Here is a 23,955-nt window from a genome sequence, read left to right as displayed (position 1 = left end):
AAATAATAAATATTTACTAGCCATTTACACAAGTACTATTTTAGATGCTTGGCATATAGCAGGGAACAAGACAGACAAGATTCCTAAATTCACTAGTCTTTCATTCCAGTCAGAGGAGATAGACAATAAACAAACATGATCATCTAGACACAAATAGATCCTGTTAAGAAAGTCACAGGTGGGAAGATGGCAGAATGAAAGGATTTCAGGATGGCTGGAGTACAGCAAGCAAGGGAGTTATGGGTAAGATGCCAGCCTGGAGAGGTAAGCAGGGCTAGTCTCCCTGGAGCCCTGGAAGCCATATCAAAAAACTAGCTTAATTCTCCAACAACATGAGAAGTGTGTTCATCACTGAAGTTTTATGGCTATGCAGGAGAGCAGGACAAATATCAAGAATGAGAATCAGGGTCAAGGGGGAATGTTCCTTCTTAGGATGAAAAAGAAGTTTGTATTTATATTCCATGAGAAAAAAAGAAAAAGGAGAGAACTGATAGAGCAACTTCCAGGAAAAGGAAAGACTCAAGATCACAGGTGGAGGGTTCTCTTGAATCAAACCAGGTTCAAGGTGTGGACCACTGCCCCAAAGGATCAAGACCCAACCCTGATGGGGCTTCGCAGTGGTATAGGTTTTATTTACCCACAGAAACTCTGTAGCCTTGTTTTTCTTGTTTTAAGAACACATAAATAAGTCAGCTTTCTGATTTGTTATACCACCAGCTGCCATATTTCAGATTTGGGGATCATAGCCACACTAGATTACAAAAGAAATGGGTTCTAAATCAAAGTTTACTATGGCCCCTAAGATGTAACTAATAGAGTTTATAAATCAAAAAATATACACAGTGTGCCTAAACAAGCCCAGACCAGAATATGGTGTGTGCTGTGGGGCCAATCAGTAAATCTTGGGCCCAAGTGTGTATAGAATCAGTAAGTCTCGGGCCGAAGTAAGTCTTGGGTATAAGGGGGGTGGGCCGATGGACTGTGCATTTTAACAAATTCTACAGGTGTCTTTTTCATATGCTAATGTCTGAGAACTCCTGCTCTAGAGCCCTAATACCTTTGCACTTGTGTTACTGCACCTCTGACTGAGTCCAAATTGTACAGCTTGATACGAACTGGGGACTGTGGCCAGAGAGTTACAAAGACAGACCCTTTACATTCTATGGGGCCAACAGTCTCAGAGTCACACCCCACACACTGCTGAGCAAGTCTGAGATGATGCAGGAACAGAACCATGGAGCTCACTCAAGACCAAGATCTTTCTTGATGGCTATGTTTAGAATCCCCTTGACAAGAGATGAAAGGTGACCAATTCTACTTGGCTGTATACTTTGTACCAGTCCCTCTGTAAATATCTTAAGAGCTTCTCTGGTCATAAGATAGTTTACAAAAGCTCTAGATCTTCAAATGTTTTTTAGACCAAGAGTGTGTGATACCCCAGGGCTTTGGACATGCTTCCCCATCTCTCTCTCCCATTATAATTTACATGGCTGCCTCCTTCTCATGCTTTGTTTCTCAACCACAAGTTGCCTTCTTGGAATGGCCCTCCCTGTCCTCCATCAGATCCACCCCCTCCCACTATACCTCACTAAAGCACCCTGCTTATTTATTCATATAATGTATCACAATGTATAATTATTCACTGTTTTGTTCACCTGTTTATTCTCTATAAGCTCAGTGAGGCCACAAAAGGTCCAGCTTTCCTTACTCATCATTCTATCTCTCAAATATGGTCCTTGCAAAATATCTGACAAATAGAAACTCAAAATTTATCTTTCTCAAAATTTCAAAAATTCAAATAAATCTGGGAAATTCTAGCTTAAAGATTAACAGGTTTCTTGCCTATAGGAATCCTCAGAGCCTTAAAATACAAACATGAACTGTGTGTCAACAAAAGGTGGTTCAGTATCGTATGTGATGTCTCTCAAACTCATTTGGCCACAAAAAGCTTTTCTTTTTCATGGCATCTTTCTTTCCTTGGAGCATCTTGTGCAACTAATGTCCCAAGGACCGCTCTTTAGGAAACATCGCTTTGAAGATTATCAGTATGAGAGGTACTTCAGAGTTGATGCTCAGAACCTAGTGCCTGATACTCCCAGGAGGGAGAGAGTTGGCATCCTCTGAGTACCAACTGCCACCCTGGTAAACGTCTTCCCTCAAACATGCAGGCAGCCATCCTGAAGAGGCTGTCACTTCCCACTTACCAACAAACAGAAAACATTTTTTTTAAGTTTTAGAAAAAAAGAAAAAAAAAGATAAATACTTGCCCATTCTCTGAACTAATGTCAAATGACCTGGAAACGTTGCCTCTGGGAGCTCAAGCCATAGAACAAAGTAGCATTTCATCTTCCTCATCTGACAGCTCAATTTTAGCAGCTACTGGGGAGGGTGGGCAAGCCCCCACCACAGCCAGTCACGAATGTCACCGTTTATACTGAGATCCCTTTGATAACACTCTCTGTATCTGGCAGTCTTGAATTTATTCTTTAGGCAAAGCAAAGCCTGTGTTAATACAATGAAGACCCTCTGCAGACTCTACCTACGTAACCACAAGAGGGAAATGTGTTCTTTAACATGTGTTCATATTTCCCAAATTAATTTTAACACTCGGGCAGAGGCATAAATCATAATAGGAGAAAAGAGGGAGGGGGCCCAAGGGTACATCCATACTTAGTCAAAAACTTCCCAACACTCACTTCCAAGGAGCTACAACTAGGAGCCTTTCTCCACAGCACTAAAAAGGTGTTAAGTCTTAATGATTTTATTATAAAAATTAAGACCGCTCCATTTAGCACTTATATATAGCCCCTTTCCTCCAGTGCAAGTCTCAGACCATGGGGATCGGCTTGCCACGGCCTTAACCAGTCCCCTTGATAACAGAAAAGGGGATGAAGTGGGCAGCTCAAAAGTAAGATCCCATCTGCCCAGAGGTCCTACTGTGCATTGGGGGGGGGGGGGGGCGTTCCTCAATCCCATCTTAGACATATGTCCACTGATTTAGGCTGATTTCATGTTAGTTTTCCCACTGCATGCATTCATTACCAACGCGCCCAACACAAAAAGAGAAATAACTGAAAAACAGTACCTCTGTCTTCAGGGTGGCTCTTCATCTACACTCTATTTGTTTACTCCCACATCATCCAAGCCAGCACTTCTCTTGACTACAAACCATTGTCCCCTTCAACCTACATTCTGTGGTATCAAGATTTAGGAATTTTGGGGATCTGAGCATACTCTCTATTGTTAAATAGCAATAAAACACCAGATCCAAAGTAATTCTGGAGGTTTACTGCTTTTCTTCATTCATCCGTCCTCCCATCCAGCACTGAGAGCCCATATTCATAGCATCATGCTACATACTGTTCTATGTAACATCCATTTCCACAGCCATACCCCACTCCAAGAGATCCTAAGATGACAAATTAGACATTCCATTTTACTCACAGAATAGGAGAATTTACTGGTTTGCGAATGAAGCCCACCTCATGAGCAGCATATCCCAGGGCAAGCCCAACCCCTGAGAGACTCACATAAATATGCAACAAGCTCCAAAATTAAAGCAACTTTCAAGGACCCTCCTACTAATTCTATTCTGCCCCTTGAATTGAAACCACTGCACCCACAGTAGGGGATGGGAGTGGGGAGTGAAGGGATGGGAAATACCACCCCTAGACCCAAGCAAGAGGGGTTCCTAGCCTGTGCCCCAAGATTCAGAGAATCCCCCAGTCACAAATACACAGAAGAGTAAATTATATGTCCATTACATCTCAAAGCTGGGGGGTCTGGGGGTAAAACAAAGAGTTCAAGAATAGCAAAAATAAAAACAGTTTTTTAAAATATATTAAAGAAAGTGAGTATTCCTATCAAAAAGAGCAACAATAAAAAAAATTAAAGAAAAAATATACTAAAGAAAATGTGAGTATTCCTATCTTCTGGGATTCCATTGTTAAGCTGGCCCAGCACAATCTGTGACCATAAACATTTGCTCTTACAATTAACACTGTTCAAGTCCGAGGGAACCATATCTCTGTACCATGCCCTGGAAACAGCCCCTGTTGAATTTTCAGCCTGGGAGGATGGGGAAGTGCTTACCTGAAGAAACCATCACCTTTGTGATGGAGTTAAAGCTCCAGAGGCAACCGCTTACCAAAACCAAAGAAAAAAAACACCCTTGACTTTTAAGAGGTCAGAGGGGAAACCGAGGCAAGGATATCAAGAGAAAACACCCAGCAAGTGAGGACCACTGGTAGGTATGTTAGGAATACAGTTTAACCCAGGAATGCCACAAATGATGGGCTCCGTCAGCTCTCTGAGCTTTTAACATGCAAGAGGCACGGCTTAGTTCTGAGAGCCCGAGGCCAGAAACAAGACAAGACACCCACAAGGGGCTTTTTCCTGGCTTCCCCTTCCTTGCTCTGAAGGTTTCCAAGCACCTACATATGGATGTAACACTTTCTGGAAAGACCAGCCCTTCATTCTGAAATTACGTCAGCCCCATGCATTTGGTATAACAGTACCCTCTGAAAATACAGGTGACTTTTTTTTTTTTATTAGAAATGATGTATTTGTATTAACACCAGCCAGAATTTACATTTTGTAGGGCACTGAGAGCTCTTTCACTCAAACTTCAAGCTTTTGATTTGCCAGGGGGAAAAGTTAACATAAATTTATCCTGATATCTGAGATGTGAACAACTTTATAAACAACTTTAAAGGAACATAAGGTAGATAAAGAGACACCATGTTATACTTTAATGGGCCATTTGATGACTTTATCATTTTTACTGAAAACTGGCCATGGCAGCTGACATATCATGTAGGGGTACCTGCTTCCTGAGTGGAACCGTGGGACACACAGTGGCACTTAGGGCATATACCTCAAGCCAAATGGCTGGACTTAAGTTTTACTTACTGTTGGGAAACAAGATAAAAATGCCTACAGTGGGGGTGGAAGTATTTTTCAAATTCTATGCAGGACTTCGAATAGAAATTTGAGTTTCTTAAATGACATATACCTAATCATTAAAGACCACCACTATAGGCCAAGTCCTTTCAGTATTAGTGGGATCAGATGCTTTCAGGATATTTTAGTGAGGTTTTATTGTTTTAACTGGAGTTACTTCTTTATGGCAGTACAAAAGAAATTTTACATCACACAAAAGCACTAACAACAAACTCTTTTTAATACTGCGTCTCTCCTGTGCAGTATGGTGCTTAGTGCTACTGGAAAATATGGACAGGTTTAGGATTCATTATTTCAATTATTTTTGGGCAAACCTAAATTGATAGTATAACATGAAGTAATTTGTAAATCTGGCATGTGACTAAACTGAGATAGGCAAGTGAATTGATGAGTGAGCTAGTTTACCGCTCAGCATTTGAATCTCAACACTGCTTTGTTGTCTACACACCACAACGAATGTGATAACTCTCATTAGGTGATAAAACTTTGCTTCCTCATGAAAAATGGATCTAAAAAGAAAGCCAACTATCAGTACTAGTAATGAAAGACATCCAAGTAAGTGATGGTTCTTAACTATAAAATACAAGTTATATATAAATTAAACAGAATGTAGTACCTAAAAACTATGATGTGAATAAACCCATTATATGCTCTTCAACTGAGTAAACCACCCAAGTTGAAGTTTTCCAAGGAGGACAATATTGAAAAATTGACTACTAATATCTAATAGAGTAACAGCTACTTTCAGCATTTGAACTAAGAGTACATGTGTATGTGTACACACACAGGACAAATTTCTCTGGATTCTTTGAACAATATGATGACTCTACTTTTACTTATTTTCAAGTATGTTTCTTGGGGACTAGCAGTAGGTTCTCTCAAATTAAGAATAAAGACACCAGGTCATAAAGTGCCAACTCTTAGCACCAGAGAGACTTAAAACTTCAAAGGAGGTGAATGTACAAATCAGAGAATCTGCCAATCTAGTTGTGTGGAATTGTATTACTTTTCTCAAATGGAAAAAAAAAATCTAGGTTTATGCCAAATACATTTAAAAAGCTAATCTCTTAAAAAATTTTTAGAATTGTAATTTATAATCCTATATAAAATAAAATTGCTGGCTTATAATAAAAGGATCTAAGTTTGAGAGATGTGAAGAAACAAAAAGGAACCGATAACGGTTTATATAAATTGAGGTCCCAGAACTGAAAATTAAAAGTAGTCTCTTAGAGAAAGGAATGGTGAAACTCAGTGTGTATTTTCACGAACATACCCAAAAACCGTTTTGTGGACAGCCAGTTTGACTGCGAATTCTAAACTGCCACCTGATACCTTTAATCAACACTAAATCAAGTCTGAGGCAAGACTGATCTTAAGGCTCAGTCCTACCCCAGAAAAACAAAACATCATCTGACTCCCCTACCAACACTAATCAACACTAAATCAAGTCTGAGGCAAGACACTAAATGGACAATACTCGAAAGATAATAACTTCCTTCCTTGATAAACAATCTCCAGCTGTCATTCAGAAGTTGAGTTATTTGATGGCTTGGGAAGCAGTGGCCATTGAGTTTTCCTTCCTGACCTGAAGAGACTCACTGCTGATGGACAATAATTCTCGAAGTTCCTTATTTTCAAGCTCTAATTGGGCTAGTTTTTCCTGAATTTTACAAAATTGGTCATCATCCACCTGAACTGCTTTCCTCATCACTTCTCCCATTTCACAGATTCTGTCAATCTGACTCTCAATTTCTGCAGAGTGAGACTGGTGAGCTTTCAGGACTGGTTCCGCATCCACGGCCTTTTTAGCAACCATTAATTGTAACATCTGCTTCCGGTACTTGCTCATGATGAGTTCCAAAGCATCCTGGTGTTCCTCCAAGGAAACCCATAGCTCTCTGTTTTCCTGCTGCAAGTCTCTAATCTGTGTATTCTCTTGGGACAGCAGAATGTGAGGTTTGAATTAGGACATGTCCTTTATATCGGATGCATCCTCTTGATACTGGTCCGGAAGCGCCGTCCCCGCCTGCCGCATAGCTGCCACTCGCCGGTGCAGCGCGGCGGACTGATCCACTAGCGACTCTGCGGCCGCGTCGTGCTCCCGCAGCCGTTCCAGCAGCGTCTTGGCATCTGTCAGGATCTTCTCGATGGTGCAGCTCATAGTGGCCCAGGACCACAGCCTCTGCCCTGCTCACCTACCCGAATCTTCCCTGAACCTGGCTCAGCGTTCCAGGTGACTTTTTTTTTAATGAAAGCATGAGTTTTTATTGTTATTGCTAATTGAAGAGTTTTTATGTTCTTATTGGGAAAAACAAAACATCATCTGACTCCCCTACCAGCACCTAACTCCACAGGGGCAGATATTTTTGTCTGCCTTATTTGCTAACGTATCTGAAGTGCCTAGAATGGGAGCTGGTACATACTTAGGTGCTCAGTAAGTCAATAAATGTTTATTGATTGAACGGGTAACATTAGGTCGCAGACTTCAGTATTCTTTTTTAATGTTACAAGTTTGAAATAAGATCTGGAAACCATGTTTCTATACAACCCTCTCGGTTATGGATCATAAACAGTGAACTCCCTTTCTTACCCTTTCTCTAGGTAGCCAAGACCCTCTCTGGTGGCAGGTAGGGCTGACAGAACAGTAATGAGAGCCCAGATCCACTCAGGGCACCCATTAAAACAATGAGCTGTCCTTCCCATGCTGGCAGGACAGACAAGGAAATGGGGGCCCACAGACTCCTGGCTCATTGACAGCAGCACAACAAAGTGCAGGTACCACAACTCGGTGTTCTTATGATCTTAAGGCTCAGTCCTACCCCAGAGCCTTTCCCATATAACCTTAGTCACCAACATTCCTTTCAAATTCTCCTGCAGAGAGCCTCTCTCTCCCATGACACACTCAGCTCTACAATAACGCTTGTTTTGAAAATGTGAATTTGTTCCAATGCGACTATTACATTAGGGAACAATTTGAGCATAACACATATTTTGCATTTGCTTATGCATGATTTTGTCTGCGAGGAACATGAGGTGAACGCAGAAAGCTGTAACCAGCTGAACCAAGGCACTTAGAAGTATGCAAAACACAAGCATGTGTGCATGCGTGCGCACACACACACCAACTCAATCATCACCCTCAGTTACTCACAAATTATAATCCTTCCAATGCTCACTTTCTCCACACCAAACTTCAGGTTTTTTTCAAAGTAAAGGGGGGTATGTGTTGTATGCGTGTGTTTCTTAACCATTTAACGTGTATAAAATTGTGCTACCATTCTTATTAGGCTTCTTTTTTTTTAATGTCTCACTGATGAAGTTTTTTAATCATGTGTTCCAACCCCATTTTTCCCATGTGGTTTTACTGTGCAATTCTGCAAAGTGCAATGACTTTAAGGAACACAAACGTCATGTGATAGCAGAAATCACTGTACCATCTTCCTATTTATCACATCTGCACCTCTGAGCATCTTGCTGTCTAAGCCACCTCCACCAAATATATTAAAGAATGAATAGGAATGAATATTCCCAAGTACTCATAACCATTAAGTGTAACTTTACCAAATAGAACCACATACAATACATTTCCTATACCTATTACTTATCTGAACTCTGATGAAGTAAAATTTTCTTCTGATCAGTATTACTGATCAAACCACAGTGATTGAGGTTAACCATAAGCAGACCCAGTACAGTGAGGGACCGAGCAGAGAGAACAGAGTTCATCCCAGAATGGTCAAGCTCAGAGAGTGGGATAATAAGAGATGTCTACAGACAGGATGGAGCTCCCAGTCTCTCCCAAACACTGATTGCATTTCAGTTCCTTCTCAACAATTTTTCCATTTGCTTAGGGCCACCTCAGGGACAACATTATGCAACACGCAAGCAGAGGAGAAAGCAAAACCAATGGGCTGCTCAAGAGTTAATCCTCCAATGCTGGGTTCCTCCAGGAGTATTTCCCTTTTCAGGAGAGGATCTATATAACTCTGCTTTGCAGCCTGCCTAAGCTGTTATGAGCTATTTCAGAATCCATATTAAGTGAACTCACCTCCCATTTGCTACCAATAAAAGACAATTTTCATAAAGAACAAAGAGAAGATGTACAGTGTAGAAGGCATCTCATTTGGTAAAAGCACCCATGTGGCCCCTCCATCTTTTTCCTGGCTGATTCTTACCTGATCCATGAGATGCTTAGGTGTTTCCACTGAGAGAAGATTTAATTTCATGTTCAAGTATACAGCTTGGTAAATTCTGGCCTATATATACGCATATATGCATTGTATATATATGTATGCATATACATACACACACGCACACCACCACCACCACCATGAAATCATCACCACACTCAAGACACTGAAATATCCATCAGCTCCAAAAGTTTCCTTGTGCCCCATTGTAATCCCTCCCTCTCCCACCCAACAACTCCTGTCCCCAGAAAACCAGTGATCTGCTTCCTGTCCCTATAGATTGGTTCACGTTTTTAGAATTCATATAAATGGGATCATGTAGTATGTAGTATTTCTTTCCTTGGCATCTTTCACTCAGCATAAAGCTTTTGCGAATCGTCCATGATATTACACATACAAATAGTTCATTCCTTTTTATTGCTTAATAATATTCCATAGTATTAGACGCATGTGCCACAAATTGTTTCTCCATCTACCTATTGAAAGACATTTGGATTATTTCCAGTTTTTGCGATTACAAATAAAATCACCATGAACATTCTTGCATATGTATTTGGGGATATGCTTTCCATTCTTTTATAGATTTCTTTTTGTTTGTTTGTTTTTGTTTTTTTTTTGCTGAGAAATGTATGTTTATTCTGATACAGTTATACAACTAGTCTAGGACAAATTACCAAATAAATTTTACATTCTTTCTTCAGGACTGGGGTTTTTCGATGACTTCAAATTTAGGATCTTCAAATTTGAAGTCCGGGAACGTATTCATGTCTGCTTTACCATACATTTGCTTAAGCTTAAAAAGCTCCCTCTCTAGGTCTTGCTGGTACTCTGGGCCAGTATCAACGGGTCCTCCAGAGGCCTGTCGCTTAGTTCTGTATTTTCTAATCTTGTCCACGAAGAGTTTCTGTACAGGATCAAGTTCCTTATTAAATGCCACTGCTGTAACACCGATGTTCCTCCTCAAATGAACTGAGACTGCAGACCGAATGAGAGAGGAGAACCTGAAGAGCCTCTGAAGAATCATGGTGATTCTGTTACGGACAGGAAACGTCTCGGAGGCGGTCTGCTCTTTTATAGATTTCTATCTCTACAGTTTTGATTTGGGTCTTTCTATGTCTTCCATTTTTCTGTCTAATTTTGTTAACACATCTTTCTCCACTAATTCTAACATCTGTGTCAGTTCCATATTGATTTCAAATGGTTTTTCTCCTCATTTCCGGTTGTATTTTCAAGATTCTTTACAATTTGGTTTGGATGGACATATTTATATTCTTATAGATATTCTTGAGCTTTGTTCTAGGAGGCAATGAAGTAACTTGGAAATGGTTTGATCCCTTCAGGTCTTGCTTTGAAGATCTGTTAGATAGGAGTGCAGTCAAGTTTAGTCTCTGGCTAATTATTCCCCACCACTGAGGCAGGAGCCTTCTGAATGCTAGCCAAAGTCTCATGAACTATGAGGTTTCTCACTCTTGCTGTGTGGGTGAGCACAAGGTACAGTTCCCTCTAAGCCTTATGAGTGGCTCTTAAAATCATTTTTTAACTGCTGGATTATGTTTTTTGGAATGGGTCACTGAGCAGACATTGAACCTTCTGGGACCTGCCTTATCATTGATTAGCATGGATGGCAAAGTATCAGATCATAAAAAGTACAAAGAAATAAAGCATAATTGTGGCCTACTTACTCAAACAACTCATGAAACTAGTATTTCAAACTGACAGTTTTGCCTCTCCTTGCTAAAAATCAATGCATTTATAAGTAACAGTGGATGTGTTGGGTGGTCTTTTTGTTCACTCAAAATCTGTTCTTTCATTGTTTTCCTAGACTGAGATGCAAGGTTGGCTATATTCAGTAAAATCAATATCTGAGTTATTAAATTGAGATGACTACAAGCATTTCATGGATGGCATGGAAGGGAAGATGCAATTAAGCTACACACAGTCAATTACTCCTGACAGACATTCCATACTCTGGATCTGACAGTTATCATGTCCATAAATTTGGAGTAAGACTAGCCCTCAAGAGGCTATTTTCTTGGGGCGGTTCTGAATAAAGTCACTCTACACTGATGGCAATAACAATGCTGTTTTTAAATAGGCCCCTGATCTGAAAAACAATGCTTGCCATAGGGTAGTAAACTGACAAAGAGGTCACCAAGTGTATCCCTTTGATTATGATTTCAACTATAATAGAACTCTATACTCAAATAGGTTTTTAAATAAAATACATAATCAAAGCAAGATATCAAGAAATATAAATACCTAAGTAAAATGAGATGCCTTCTTTTCTTTTTTTTTTTTTTAAAGATTTTATTTATTTATCTGAGAGAGAGAATGGGAGACAGAGAGCATGAGAGGGGAAGTGTCAGAGGGAGAAGCAGACCCCCCGCCGAGCAGGGAGTCCGATGCGGGACTCGATCCCGGGACCCCAGGATCATGACCTGAGCCGAAGGCAGTCGCTTAACCAACTGAGCCACCCAGGCGCCGAGATGCCTTATTTTCTAACCCAGTGCTTCTCACTTTAAGGGTACACACCAGCCACCTAGGGATCTTCATGCAGATTCAGATTCAGCAGCACTGGGATGCGTTTGAGATTCTGCATTCTAAGAAGCTCTCAGGCAGAGCTGATGCTAGTGACCCATGGTTCAGAGTCCAGGATGTTAGCCTCAGAGTTTCTTAGACAACAGATCTAAAATCAGACCCAGGTCTCTGGATTTTTAACAAGCCCTTCAGGTGATTCTGATACAGGTGGTTCCTGAGCCACAATTTGAGAAATGCCAGTCTAACAAAATTAGTGTGGATTTCCCCAGGTTCTACTAAAGCACTCCTTTCAACGTCAATGAAATTTACATAGAGAAGTGTGCAAGATTCCTCAAACTTAAGCCTTGAAGCATGAAGGGTAAATCAGTGTAACACATCAAACCAACAAATGAATGAAAGTCTATGGTCAAAGAAGTTGGGCAAGTTTAGCTACTTTGTCCCACTCTTAACATTTCACAATATACATCATCTCTGAAAAGTTTTGTAGTATTAATAAAAGCAGTTTAACTTATTTATGCCTTTTTTTTCTAAAGTTGTTTGAACCTGGAATCTTCTACCTCCCTTCTCCTGTACTTGGCTATAAACAGCCTATAGGCTAGAGTCAATAGTTTGGAGAATTCTGTGCTCAAGGGCATAAACAAACTGGTATTTCAACAGTGCCAGAGAGTGTCTAAGACCCTAGATCCTTTTGATTTTTAAAAAGGCTTCTGCTTCCTTGTTTTCCTGTTCAGCACTCTTGCTTTTTAACACCTTCATCCTTATCTCCTAGCTTTAGAAAAAGAATTGCCCTCCATTCAACAAGATTGGCAGAAATTGGAACAAAGAAAAATCTGTGAATTAATGTAATCCTCTGATCTTGGTTAAATGCTAAAATGTACTTATTCCAATCAAAAATAATTTTACCCTGTTAAAGCCAAAATACTCCATGAAATATGCATTAAAAATGCTTATTTACCTCTTAAATGTTAACTTTCTAAGTTCTCTTGCCATCAAAATATAGTCCTTTTAAAGATTCCATATCACTCTTCCAATTATAAATCCAAGTTGCACCATCATAATGCTTAAAATATGTATTTAAGCAGAATTCAAAGTTTGGTGTTAGTTAGGTTCCCCCCCTACCCCCGCCAATGTAAGAACACAATTTGGAGGGGGAAAATGGAAAAGCTCTCATAATCTCCTCATACTTGTAAATCAATTGTTTCCATCACTCCCTTAGACCAGGTTTAAAAACAAATAAGTAGGGATATAAAGTGATTCCCCCACACTCTCCCTTGGGGATGAAGCCAGCATCCCCAGGACCTCCCCTGGACCCATTACCTCTCATCATTTCTCACTATTCCTCTGAACCAAGCACCTAGAACCACAATGGTGTCTTAGGATTGACTGAGCCCCCAGGCAGGCACAAGGAAGCCTGAAAGGCCAGATCTTGTCTGTCCTGGGGAGCATTTCAAAGATCAACATACAGCTGGCCAAGTTCTTCTAGGTCTCTCAGAAAGCCATCTATGTGTAGTGGACATGCTACCAAGGGCTTTGTATGGTTTGTTCTATAGAGACCTCTCCCAACAGTTACTCTTGACAGGTATTTTCATTGTCCCCATTTTACAGATGACAAAGTCAAGGCTCAAAACTTGTTCAAAGTCAAGTGGACAGGGTAGCATTTGAATCCATACCTACCTGACAAGTTCAGGCTCTTAGCTCTATGCTTTATGTCTTCACTCCCCTCTTCCTAGAGCCAATTTTTTGTTATCAATGTCTCTATAAATGCCCTTTCCCCAGTCAACCACAGCTTTGCACCTGCGGGGCCAGGATAGGTCTGCTCCAGGGCCCAAGGTTGCTGTGTCACCAAAGATATGGAGAGATTCTTCGTATCTCTGTGGTTCTTACCTTCAACAGATTATCTGAGGGTTTCGGTTCTCAGTGAATGTGGGAAAACTCTGTATATATAACTCTTATGGCAGGCAGAATAATGACTCCCAAAAGATCTGCACACCCTGATCTCTAGAACCTGTGAATATGTTACCTTACATAGCAAAACGGACTTTGTAGATGTGATTGAGGGAGTGGTCCTTTAGGTAGGAGAGCATCCTGGATTATCCAAGTGAGCTCAGTCTAATCAAGAGTCCTTCAAAGCAGAGAATATATTTCCCAGCTGGGTCAGAGAAGAGTCAGAGAGATGTAACATGAGAGGGACTCAATCAGCCATTGCTGGCTCTGAAGATGGAGGGAAGGGGCCACAACCCAAGGAATGCTGTGGCTTATAGAGGCTGGGAATACCCTTAAGCTTATAGCCCGGAAGTAGATAGGGATCACAGCCCTATAACCACAAGGAATTGAATTTTACCAATAACCCAAATGAGCAAAGAAACAGATTCCTCCCTAGAGCCCCCACTAAGGAAAAAAGCCTTGCCAACAGCTTGATTTCAACCCAATATGACGCAGGCCAGACTTCCGACCTACAGAACTATAATATAATAAATGTGTATTATTTTAAGCTGCCAAATTCATGGTAATTTGTAACAGCAGCAATATAAGACAAATACAGATTTTGATACCTAAAAATGAAGTGCTCCTATAACAAATATATAAAAACGTAGAAGTGACTTTGGAATTGGGCAATAGGAAGAGACTATAAGAATTATGAGGAGCATGATGGAAGTCATCTAAGTCACCTTCAAGAGACTATTAGTACAAACATGGACATTAAAGACTGCTGGTGAGGACCCAGAGGGAAGTGAGATACATGTTCCTGAAAACTGGAGGAAGATGATCCTTGTTATACAGGAACAAGGAGTTTAGCAGAATGTGTTCTGCAGTTTTGTGAAAAGTGGAACTTACAAGGATGACCATGGATACTTAACATTGAATATTTCCAAGCAACGTGTTGGAAATGCAGCCTGGTTTTTTTCTTGATGCTTCTTGTAAAATATGAGTGGAGAGAAACAAATTGAGAGGACAACTGTTAAGCAAAAAAGCAGCAGGGCTGGATTATCTAGAAACTTTTTAAAAATTTTCTTTACTTATTTGACAGACAGAGAGAGCACAAGCAGGGGGAGCGGGAGAGGGAGAAGCAGGCTCCCCGCAGAGCAGGGAGCCCAGTGCAGGATTCACAATCCCAGACCTCAGGATCATGACCTGAGCTGAAGGCAGATGCTTAACTGACTGAGCCACCCAGGCAGCCCTATCTGGAAACTTCTAAGCCTGCCCAGATGTCAAAAGATGCTAAAATTAAGAAATTCATTGTCAGGAGGGGGTGCTCTAGAAAAAATTCCAAGGGTGTGGCTGTACAACCTTTTGCTCATTTACCAGGAAGATCAAAATATCAGGTTATTCAGTTACCTCAAAAAATGCTCTTTGAAGAGATTATGGGTATGACTCAGAGGCCCCCTTCAGACATTTCAGCAGAAGCCAAAATTAGAAATTATCTTTAAAATATCTATGGACAAGCTTCTTGTCTAATATAATGAACCTTGTGACATACATGAGAGATCCACAAAGTTCTTGAGAAACTTCTGTTAGCAGAAACACTGCCACATTGGACTGAAAGGGGGAGTATGAAATGAAAGAAAGCTGTCAGTCCCCCCAATTCTACCATTAAGAAACAGACTAATAAAACTATTCAATTGCAAAACACATGCAAACTTTCATGAAGAAGCAAGGATGACCCAAAGGGTGAGGCTGCATATCAGAGGATTATTCCTAAGGCTTGACATCTTACCAAATTTTCTTGGCTGGTTTTATAAATTGCTGAGGACTTGTGACTCTTTCTGACCTTCCATTTTTCTATTTTGAACCAGAATGTCTATGGCTATTATCTCATGCCTGCCCCAACACTGTATTTTGGGGGCAGATAACCTCTTTCTTCAGTATCACAGGCCCATAGATGGAAATAAGTTGTGCCTCAGGATGGATCAGACTCAAAGCCTCCTCCATACTGAATCTGGATAATATAGATGGGGGGTGTGTGTGATTTAGAGGAGATTTTGGACTTTGAGATCATGAGCTATCCAATAGAGTAGCCACTAGCCCTGTGTGGCTCTTGAGCATTTAAAATGTGGCTAATGTGACTAAAGAACTTGATGTTTAATTTTATTTAATTTCAATTAATTGTTTAAATTTAATTATCTGGCTAGTGGCTACCATATTTGTCAACCCAGCTCCATAACTCATTTTTTTTTTCTCTTCCCAGTGGAATATAAACCCTAGGAAGGTCATTATTTCTGTCTGTTTTTGTTCACTGTGATTTCCCAAACACATCGAAATGGCTCATAGTAAGCACTCAAGAAATATTTTCTCAGTGAATGAATGAATGTCTATTCTATACCGAAAGTTTTTCACTTCCTGCGGCTACACAGCATCTGTAGACTCCTTCTTATGTTTCAGAAATTCCCTACTATACGTGACTAGTTTAGTGGTGTGATTTTGGGGCAATGATCCTGGCTACACGGCCTTTGATTGTGTGGGCTTCTCATCACCATCTCAAGAACTCCTGTTCTCTTTAAATCACCCTGAGTCATTCTGTCACTTGCATCTAAGAACTCTGATGAACACCTCTGCCCACATCATCTTGGGAGAAGGTAACTCAGCTCCATTTCAAAGCTATACTGTAAACCACATCAAACATACCAATAGCACGGAACACATCATACTCTGCAAGCTAATCACTCTGATGGGTTCAGAATTTCCCCAATAACCTTGAAACACATTCCATATGGTCTTTTTACAAGGTCAATTAATCTAACTGATTTCCAGAATTAGGATCTTAGAGAACCCAGTTATTTTAAAATCAATCTTCATCAGGAGTTGATAATACCTCATCCATGCTGAGATGGCTACTGGGGCCCAGGAGGGATTTCATCCAAGCCTCTATTTGAAGTTGTCACAGAGTCTGCTCAGACTTTAAATGTTCTGTGCGTCTCTGGAACACACACACATGCACACATACCACCAACAGAAAATGTATTCCTAAGCGGGGAGCCTCGCTCAGTCTACCTGCAGCTTATCCTCTCTTCCCAGTGATATCATCCACACTGAAGGATAATTCTCATTACCACCATCAAGTTTATTTATTAAGGCACATTTCCTTTGGAATCAGCTCAGCAGGTATCATAAGTCCTGTTAAAACATGACACTTTTTTTCTAGAAGCATTAATGCTCAATCTCTGCAACTTTGCTTGACATTTCAGACTTGAGTCTTGTAAAAGGGACTTTGCGAATTGCCTTTGTCCACCAATGCAAAATCACCAGCCCTGGTCCATGATAAAGAGTGCTTACTAACCTGCTAAACATGTCCATTCTCCTCTCTGATTCCTTCTCCTACTTCGCCATTCCTTCTCTTGCTCCATTCACCTTTGCTGCACTCTTAGGAGCAAAATAAGAACAACTGTGAAGCTACTAGATATATCTGAAGCTTCTTCTAATGTGCTGTCTAATAAGCTCATTGCAACACAAACTTAAAAAAAATAGAGTATATATATATACAACTGTATATTTAAATTGTATATTTAAGTTGTATATTTAAATATAAATATATATATTAAATATAAAATAAATTAAATTGTATATTTAAAAATGTATACATATACAATTGATGTATATGCTTGAGCTCCTCAGCATCACTATAACCCCCTGGGAAGCATTTGAAAACACTGATTCCAGGTCCCCATCCCCAAGTGTCTATATCATGGTTTCCACATAGAGAGGGAGGGGGCAGAACCCACTCAGAGGCTGGGAGTACACTGTGCAGATGTCCTAACTCTGCCCACAGCTGCCTGGTCTTCTCCACCATCCACCACCCCAATTCACCTGATCCAGGAGGGCCTGGCTGAACTAGGGTTCCTGGGTACACCACTTTCAGTAAAGCACTTATGTCAGGCCTGTGTCTGAGCCAGCAAACTCAGAGTGCAGCAGTCAATATGGATGACTCTAAGAATCTAAAGGGAAGAAATTTTGTCTTTGCCACAAGTCATTCATTCATCCAACTAACCCGGTGCCCACTCTATACCATATCCTGTGGGTTAGTTCCGTAAAGCCCTGCTTTAAGCCTTGATGTGCATCTGACTCACCTTGGGATCTTGCTGAAATGCAGGTTCTGGTAAGTCTGGAACAGGGCTTGAGATTCCGCATTTCTAACAAGATCCCAGGTGATGTTGATGCTGAGTAGGAAGGTCTATAGGAACTTATCATCTCCAACAGTGCTTCTCAATTAAGGGCAGTTTTGCCCACCCAAGAACATCTGGCAATGTCCAGAGAAATCTTTGGTTGTCACTAGAGGAAGAGAGTGCTACTGGCAATCCAGTGAGTAGAGGCCAGAGATGCTGCTCAACATCCTCCAAGGCACAGGACAGCCCCCGCCAGAGAATTTTCTAGCCCCACATGTCAATAGTGTGGAGGCTGAAACCCGGATCAAGAAGAACTTGCTGTGTCCCTATAACCCAGCTCCACCACTGGAAATGAGACCTTATAAAAGCTGCATATTTGATGAGCTCTCAAGTTGTGACTGACACCGCCTTAAGCACCTTAATTACATTGATTCATTTAATCCTCACAACAACCCCTTAAGGTGTGTGGTCTTATTAGTCTTACTGTACAGATGAGAAAACGGAGTCTCTGAGATGCTACAGGTTAAGATGCAGCAGAGGCAAGACTCAAACACACCTCTTAAAGCTTCTCATCATTGTCCCTTGCCAAAAGGTACTTAAGAAGTGAATAGTGAGCCACAAACATTAATCATATTTCCCCACTCCTGGGTCTAGGTGAACTCCCAGTTCTCTGCCTCCACACTTTAAAGATCTATGGCAACGTGGACAAGTGGTAACCAAGACTGGCCATAAAAATCCCTATCTTTCCCTTCTCTGCTTCTTTGCAGAGAGCCTGCAGTGTGCTGATTAACAGTTCTTGCCCACCTGGACAGCATGTGTTACTCATGGTGGAGAAGCCCTCCTCTGAGCATACTCTGAAATGCCCTGCTTCCCTAAGAGCCCTTTTCCTGGACCACTTGGGCTGTGATTTAAAAAGATACATCCTGTACAGCAGTGGTTCTCATCTGGGGGCAAGGTTGCCACCTCAAGGACATTTGGCAATGTTTGGAGACATTTTTGGTTGTTACAACTGGTGTTGGGATGGTTTCTTATAGAGGCCAAGGATGCTGATAAACCTTCTACAATGCACAGGACAGCCCCAGAGCAAAAAACTGTTTGAGCTGAAATGTCAATAGTGTTGATGTTAAGAAACCCTGCCTTAGAGAGTAATTCCTAGTAAACACCAATATTTACAGTAGAGTTCAGGCTTTATAGGGTAGTGGTTAAAGCTGGGTTCACATTCTGACTCTCCCACTTATTAGCTGCTTGACCTTGGGCAAGTCACTTCCTATCTCTAAACCTCAATTCCAAATTCTTAAAATCGGTTCTAGATCTTTATTCACAGGGTCAATAGAAGCAATAAATGAGAGAAGCAAGAGGCACAATAAAAGCAATCAATAAATGGTAAGTGAGGGGGTCATAAGCATCTTTGTGATTGCATTGGGATGTTATCTTACTACAGACCTCAGCATGATGTAGGCACATGGGGCCAGTCTCTAGGACTGCTGGGAATAAGACTTACACAATTGTGGTCAAGAATCAAAGATGTCAAGGCTCAAAGGGTATATTAGTTTGCTAGGGCTGCTTTAGCAAAGTGCCACAAACTGGATACCTTAATAGAAATTTAACTGCATCATGGTTCTGGAGGCCAGAAGTCCAAAATCAAGGTGTCAGCAGAGTTGATTCTTCTGAGGGCCATGTGGGAAGGATCAGTTCCAGGCTTCTCTCCTAGCTTCTGGAAGTTTTCTGACAACCTTTGGTGACTTTTGGCTTGCAGCAAAATAGCTCCAATCTTTATGTGGTGTTCTCTGTGTCTCTATGTCCAAATTTTCCCCTTGATAAGGACACATACTGGGTTAGGGCCCACTCCAGCATGACCTCATCTTAATTATGTCTGCAGTGACCCTCTTTCTAAATAAGGCCACATTTTGAGGTACTGGGGAATTAAGACTTCACAGAGGAAATCTGGGGGAGAGGGCACAATTCAACCCATAACAAAAGGGTCTCAAGGTCATGCACCCTCAGTCAGGTACGTTAGGATTTTATAGATGGGGCAAGTGAGGTCTGAAAGCTTAGACAAGTTGCACATAGTTGCACAGCCTGAGGGAGTCTTCTGTTCCACAGGACATGGGAGGAAAATCCTATGGAGCTGATGGCAGGGGGAGGGGGGAGGGGGGAGGTTCCTTTGGCACAAGCAAGAGATCCAAGCAATAGGGAGTGCATGTAACCAAACTAGAATCAAATCTCACTGTAATAGTTAAAAAGCTAGAGAATAAAGGATCAGACAGGGAGAAGCCAAAAAAGAAACATAGAACTTCTGGGGGAATATGCAGGACCAGAGATTGCTTTGCCTGTAATTCTGTCCCCTCTAGGTAGTAAGTGCCATGCTTGCTCTGGTCTCAGATACAGCCCCGGTGCTGAGCACAGAGCCTGACCCAAGGTAGGTGTGCCATAAATATTCATGGAACGATCACTTGGGTATGCTTCTTTAAAATGCAGATTCCACATGTCAGATCTACTGAGTCAGTCTCAGGGGTGGAGGGCAGGAATCCTCAGTCCCTCCACTCCCCCCAAGGAATATGGATACTGTAGCTTCAAACCCGTGACAAAGAGGAATATCTCTGTAGGTCCCCATCAAGGAAGTTCATGAGAATGTCTGTAGCCAGAGAACCTTAGGACCCACAAGTACAGCCCTGGGCATGTATACTGTACTTAGACACTTTAAAATCATGTATTATTTAATCAGAAATAGGTCCTCCAGGATGACTAAATCCACGCAGTAAATAGGTGTTTGGAAAGCTCAGCACCCATTAGTGGTGTGTAATGACTATGAGGGCGCTATTAGATGTTCCAAGGGGCTGCTTAAACATCCTGACAGGCAATTCCGAGGCATAAAATTTCTCATAAAGGTAGAAGTCACCGTACATGCTCTCAGGGGAGCCTCTATGCTTTACAATTAAACTGATACGTAGGGGCGCCTGGGTGGCTCAGTCGTTAAGCGTCTGCCTTCGGCTCAGGTCATGATCCCAGGGTCCTGGGATCGAGTCCCACATCGGGCTCCCTGCTCGGCAGGAAGCCTGCTTCTCCCTCTCCCACTCCCCCTGCTTGTGTTCCTGCTCTCACTATCTCTCTCTGTCAAATAAATAAATAAAAATCTTTATACAAAAAAAAAAAAAACTGATACGTAATATTTTCTCGGATAATCCCCCTTTGTTACCGGGGTATCAAACACACAACCCAAAGGCTCATGACAATGGGTTGTCATTTAGGGGGCCTCTCAAAGCTCCCTCAAACTCAAAGTGCAAGGACTCCAGGAGACATTGTAAGCTATTTACAAGACGAGGATCTCCTGCAGCCCTCTCGCATCCGTGGCACAGACGTCTGTCCACAAACCTTCCTAACCCTGCCCTGCCCTCCAACAGGAGGAAGGGGAGAAGGGAGAGGGATGAGGCACTGTGTCAGTAAGGGACAACACTAGCTGCCCTAAAAACCAAGCCCCAATGTCTCCAATGGCTCAGACATAATAGAAAAATATTTCTTGTTCACATAAAATCTAAAACAACTGTTCTAGACCAGAGAGAAACTCCCCCCCAGCATGATTCAGGAATCTGAGCTCTTTCCATCTTGTTTCCACTGTGGCTCCTAAAATCGCCACATTCATCTGCAGCCAGGAAGCAGAAGAGCAAAGAGCATGGAGGATGCCATGGGGCGGGGGGTGGTTATGGACTCCACTGCCCAGCCTCCCCTGGAGTTAGTTTGTGGTCACGTGACAGAGCCCCGGCAATGGAATGTGAGCACAAGTGTTACAGTCCCCTTTGGGGCCATGAAGAGGAAATGGGTTTGAAACAATGACCTGTTCTCTTCCACACTCACAGGCCTATTTAACTTAACCCAGATTATCATGGGGGAACTGAGTCACAAGGTGACTTGTAGGAATGACAACAGCAATAATGATGGCAATGATGACAGTAATAAGAGTGTCAAGTGGACACTTCTCAACTCCTCACCCAGTGTCCACTCACTCTGATTTCAGGATCAATCCTCCCCTTTTTTCTGACAATTTGGCTTCAAAGGGGGTTGTTCCCCCATGAACCCAGGAAATGGTGTCATGTGACTTGGGCCTGAACAAGGTGCTTCACTGCCATGACAGCAAATGGTTCAGAAATGAACACATGATCTGAAGTAGGACAGTCGGAAGTACCCAGCGTCAACCCTGGGCCTTCATCTGCGCTGCTGAGGAGTGGACTTGGTTATACCTGATACGTGGGGCCCCACTGGCCAGCACCCACTATGGCCCCAATAACAAGGCTAACATAGCAGAAGTTTTATCTGAGAGAAGGAAAGCAGCACCGATCCAGCCAAGCCTCAGCCTCAACTTAGCACCAGCCGTGGGCCACCTAATTACCTTTAAAAACTGGCAGTGGTGGGGCTTCTGCCAGTTACTGAAAGAGCCCTCCAAACCGCACCCCCTCAGAGTTACGATGACACTGGACACCATGACAGTGCTTTATACTCATTAAAGGATTACCCTTTAACCCTCCCAGAAATCCCATGAGGGACTACTGCTGCTATTACTCCCACTTCACAGATGAGGAAACTGAGGCTGAGAGCAGCCAGCAGACGTGCCCACAGTCACATAACCAAGCCTACTTGGATTTCCATGCACGCAGTCTTACTTCAAAGCCTGCACTCTTAAGCACAATGACACACCTACTGCCCACAAACATTTTATGGGTGCTTAGTGCATACCAGGCACTTGGCCATGTGCCTTATAAATTGACATGACACCCATCCACTCTCTAGGGGTGGGCCCACCCACGCTGTGGATCTGACTGTCACAGTCACACAGGCCCCAAGCATCAGCCTTGACACCAGTTCCCCTCCCTCTGCAGTCAGGCTTCCTAAGCAGTCTTCACATGACAGTTTGGTTTACAGTGAAGTTTGCCTTCAAGGGAACAGGCAAGCCTTGGACCTTTTATGTCTTATCAAACATTAATATTAAAAAGTCAGCACTTAGTGTTATGCATCAATGGGAAGTTTTATAAGACTGAATCGCCATGTTAAAGGTGTGGGCTCTGGAGCCAGCCTGTCTGGGTGTGAACCTGAGCTCCTCCCTTCCTGTGTGACTTCACATACGCCTTTCAGCCTCTCTGTTTCCTTCACTGTTAACATCAGAGCAATAGTACCTACCCTCATTGGGTTGCTTTGTGAAACAAGTGAGATAGTTCATATAAATCTCTTAGAAGCACTTAATAAATGTCAGGGCTGACTATTAATCCCCACATCTGCTACACTGAGAGACAGTGATCAAAGTCCCTGACCCTGCAAGGAGGAAGGCCAGGCCCTGGGCCACCTTGAGAGCTCACCATGACAAGCAACTCTTCCCTAGGGACTTTCCAACCCTCTTTTCATTTATCCAGTCAACCTATTTATTGAGGACCTACACATTAGGCACTAGGAAAGCAGTGCTAAGAAGGAAGAAAAAATTCCTTGCCCTAGTAAACGATAAGCTTTGTTGAAGAAGATAGACATAATCAAAGAACCACACAAACAAATTGAAATCACAACTAAGATATGTGTCTGGTAGAAATGACCCCATGGGATGGGAAGAGAAGATAGAGCATGGCATTTGTCAGGGAAGTGCCTGGTGTGCAGGAAGCGTCCGTAATACTTGTGCTTAGCAAGACTGTCATTGTGTTTAAGGGTGTGGGCTTTGGAATAAAGCTGTCTGAATGGGAATCCAAATCTGATTGGTGTGTGACTTTGGGCACATTTGCTAGCCTTTTGTCCAGAGGAAATGATGAAAGGGCTGAAATCAGGATGATAAATAGGAATTAATGAAGTGAAAAGAAGTATGATCACGGTGGTGCTATATATGCAAAGGTCTTATTAGGAAGGACAGCAAGTATGAGGGACCAAAAGAAGAGCAGCTGCAAGCAAACACACTTTTATGGAGAGAGGAGAGGCTTTGCTGAAACTGAAAGGTCCCTTTGTTCCCCTCAGCCCCACTTCAGGACTCCTCAAGACCAACACTCCAAGAAATCCTGATGTGCCAACAAACTGAGGGTTCTAGAGGGGAGGGGGTGGAGGGACGGGTTGGCCTGGTGGTGGGTATTGAGGAGGGCACGTTCTGCATGGAGTACTGGGTGTTATGCACAAACAATGAATCATGGAACACTTCATCTAAA

The 23,955-nt window shown here is 42.1% G+C and overlaps 2 protein-coding genes across 2 annotated transcripts; both read right to left on the bottom strand.

Moving 5' to 3' along the window:
• Positions 1-6,399: 6,399 nt before the first annotated feature.
• LOC110578803 (suppressor of IKBKE 1-like) lies at positions 6,400-7,135 on the bottom strand. The gene is given in 1 exon segment (XM_044915065.1): positions 6,400-7,135. A coding segment is annotated over 1 exon segment (624 nt). The 5' UTR covers positions 7,124-7,135; the 3' UTR covers positions 6,400-6,499.
• A 2,630-nt stretch (positions 7,136-9,765) lies between these two features.
• LOC110587937 (ATP synthase-coupling factor 6, mitochondrial) lies at positions 9,766-10,185 on the bottom strand. The gene has a single exon (XM_021698173.2). It carries the CDS (start codon positions 10,174-10,176, stop codon positions 9,850-9,852), a length of 327 nt encoding a protein of 108 aa, XP_021553848.1. The 5' UTR covers positions 10,177-10,185; the 3' UTR covers positions 9,766-9,849.
• Positions 10,186-23,955: the final 13,770 nt, after the last annotated feature.

The sequence above is a fragment of the Neomonachus schauinslandi genome, chromosome 5 (assembly GCF_002201575.2).
Source record: "Neomonachus schauinslandi chromosome 5, ASM220157v2, whole genome shotgun sequence".
NCBI classification, from domain to species: domain Eukaryota; kingdom Metazoa; phylum Chordata; class Mammalia; order Carnivora; family Phocidae; genus Neomonachus; species Neomonachus schauinslandi.
This window is presented reverse-complemented; position numbering and strand designations above follow the sequence as displayed.

Excerpts from the sequence above, each read along its gene's own strand:
- LOC110587937 (XM_021698173.2), bottom strand. The coding sequence starts at position 10,176 with ATGATTCTTCAGAGGCTCTTCAGGTTCTCCTCTCTCATTCGGTCTGCA.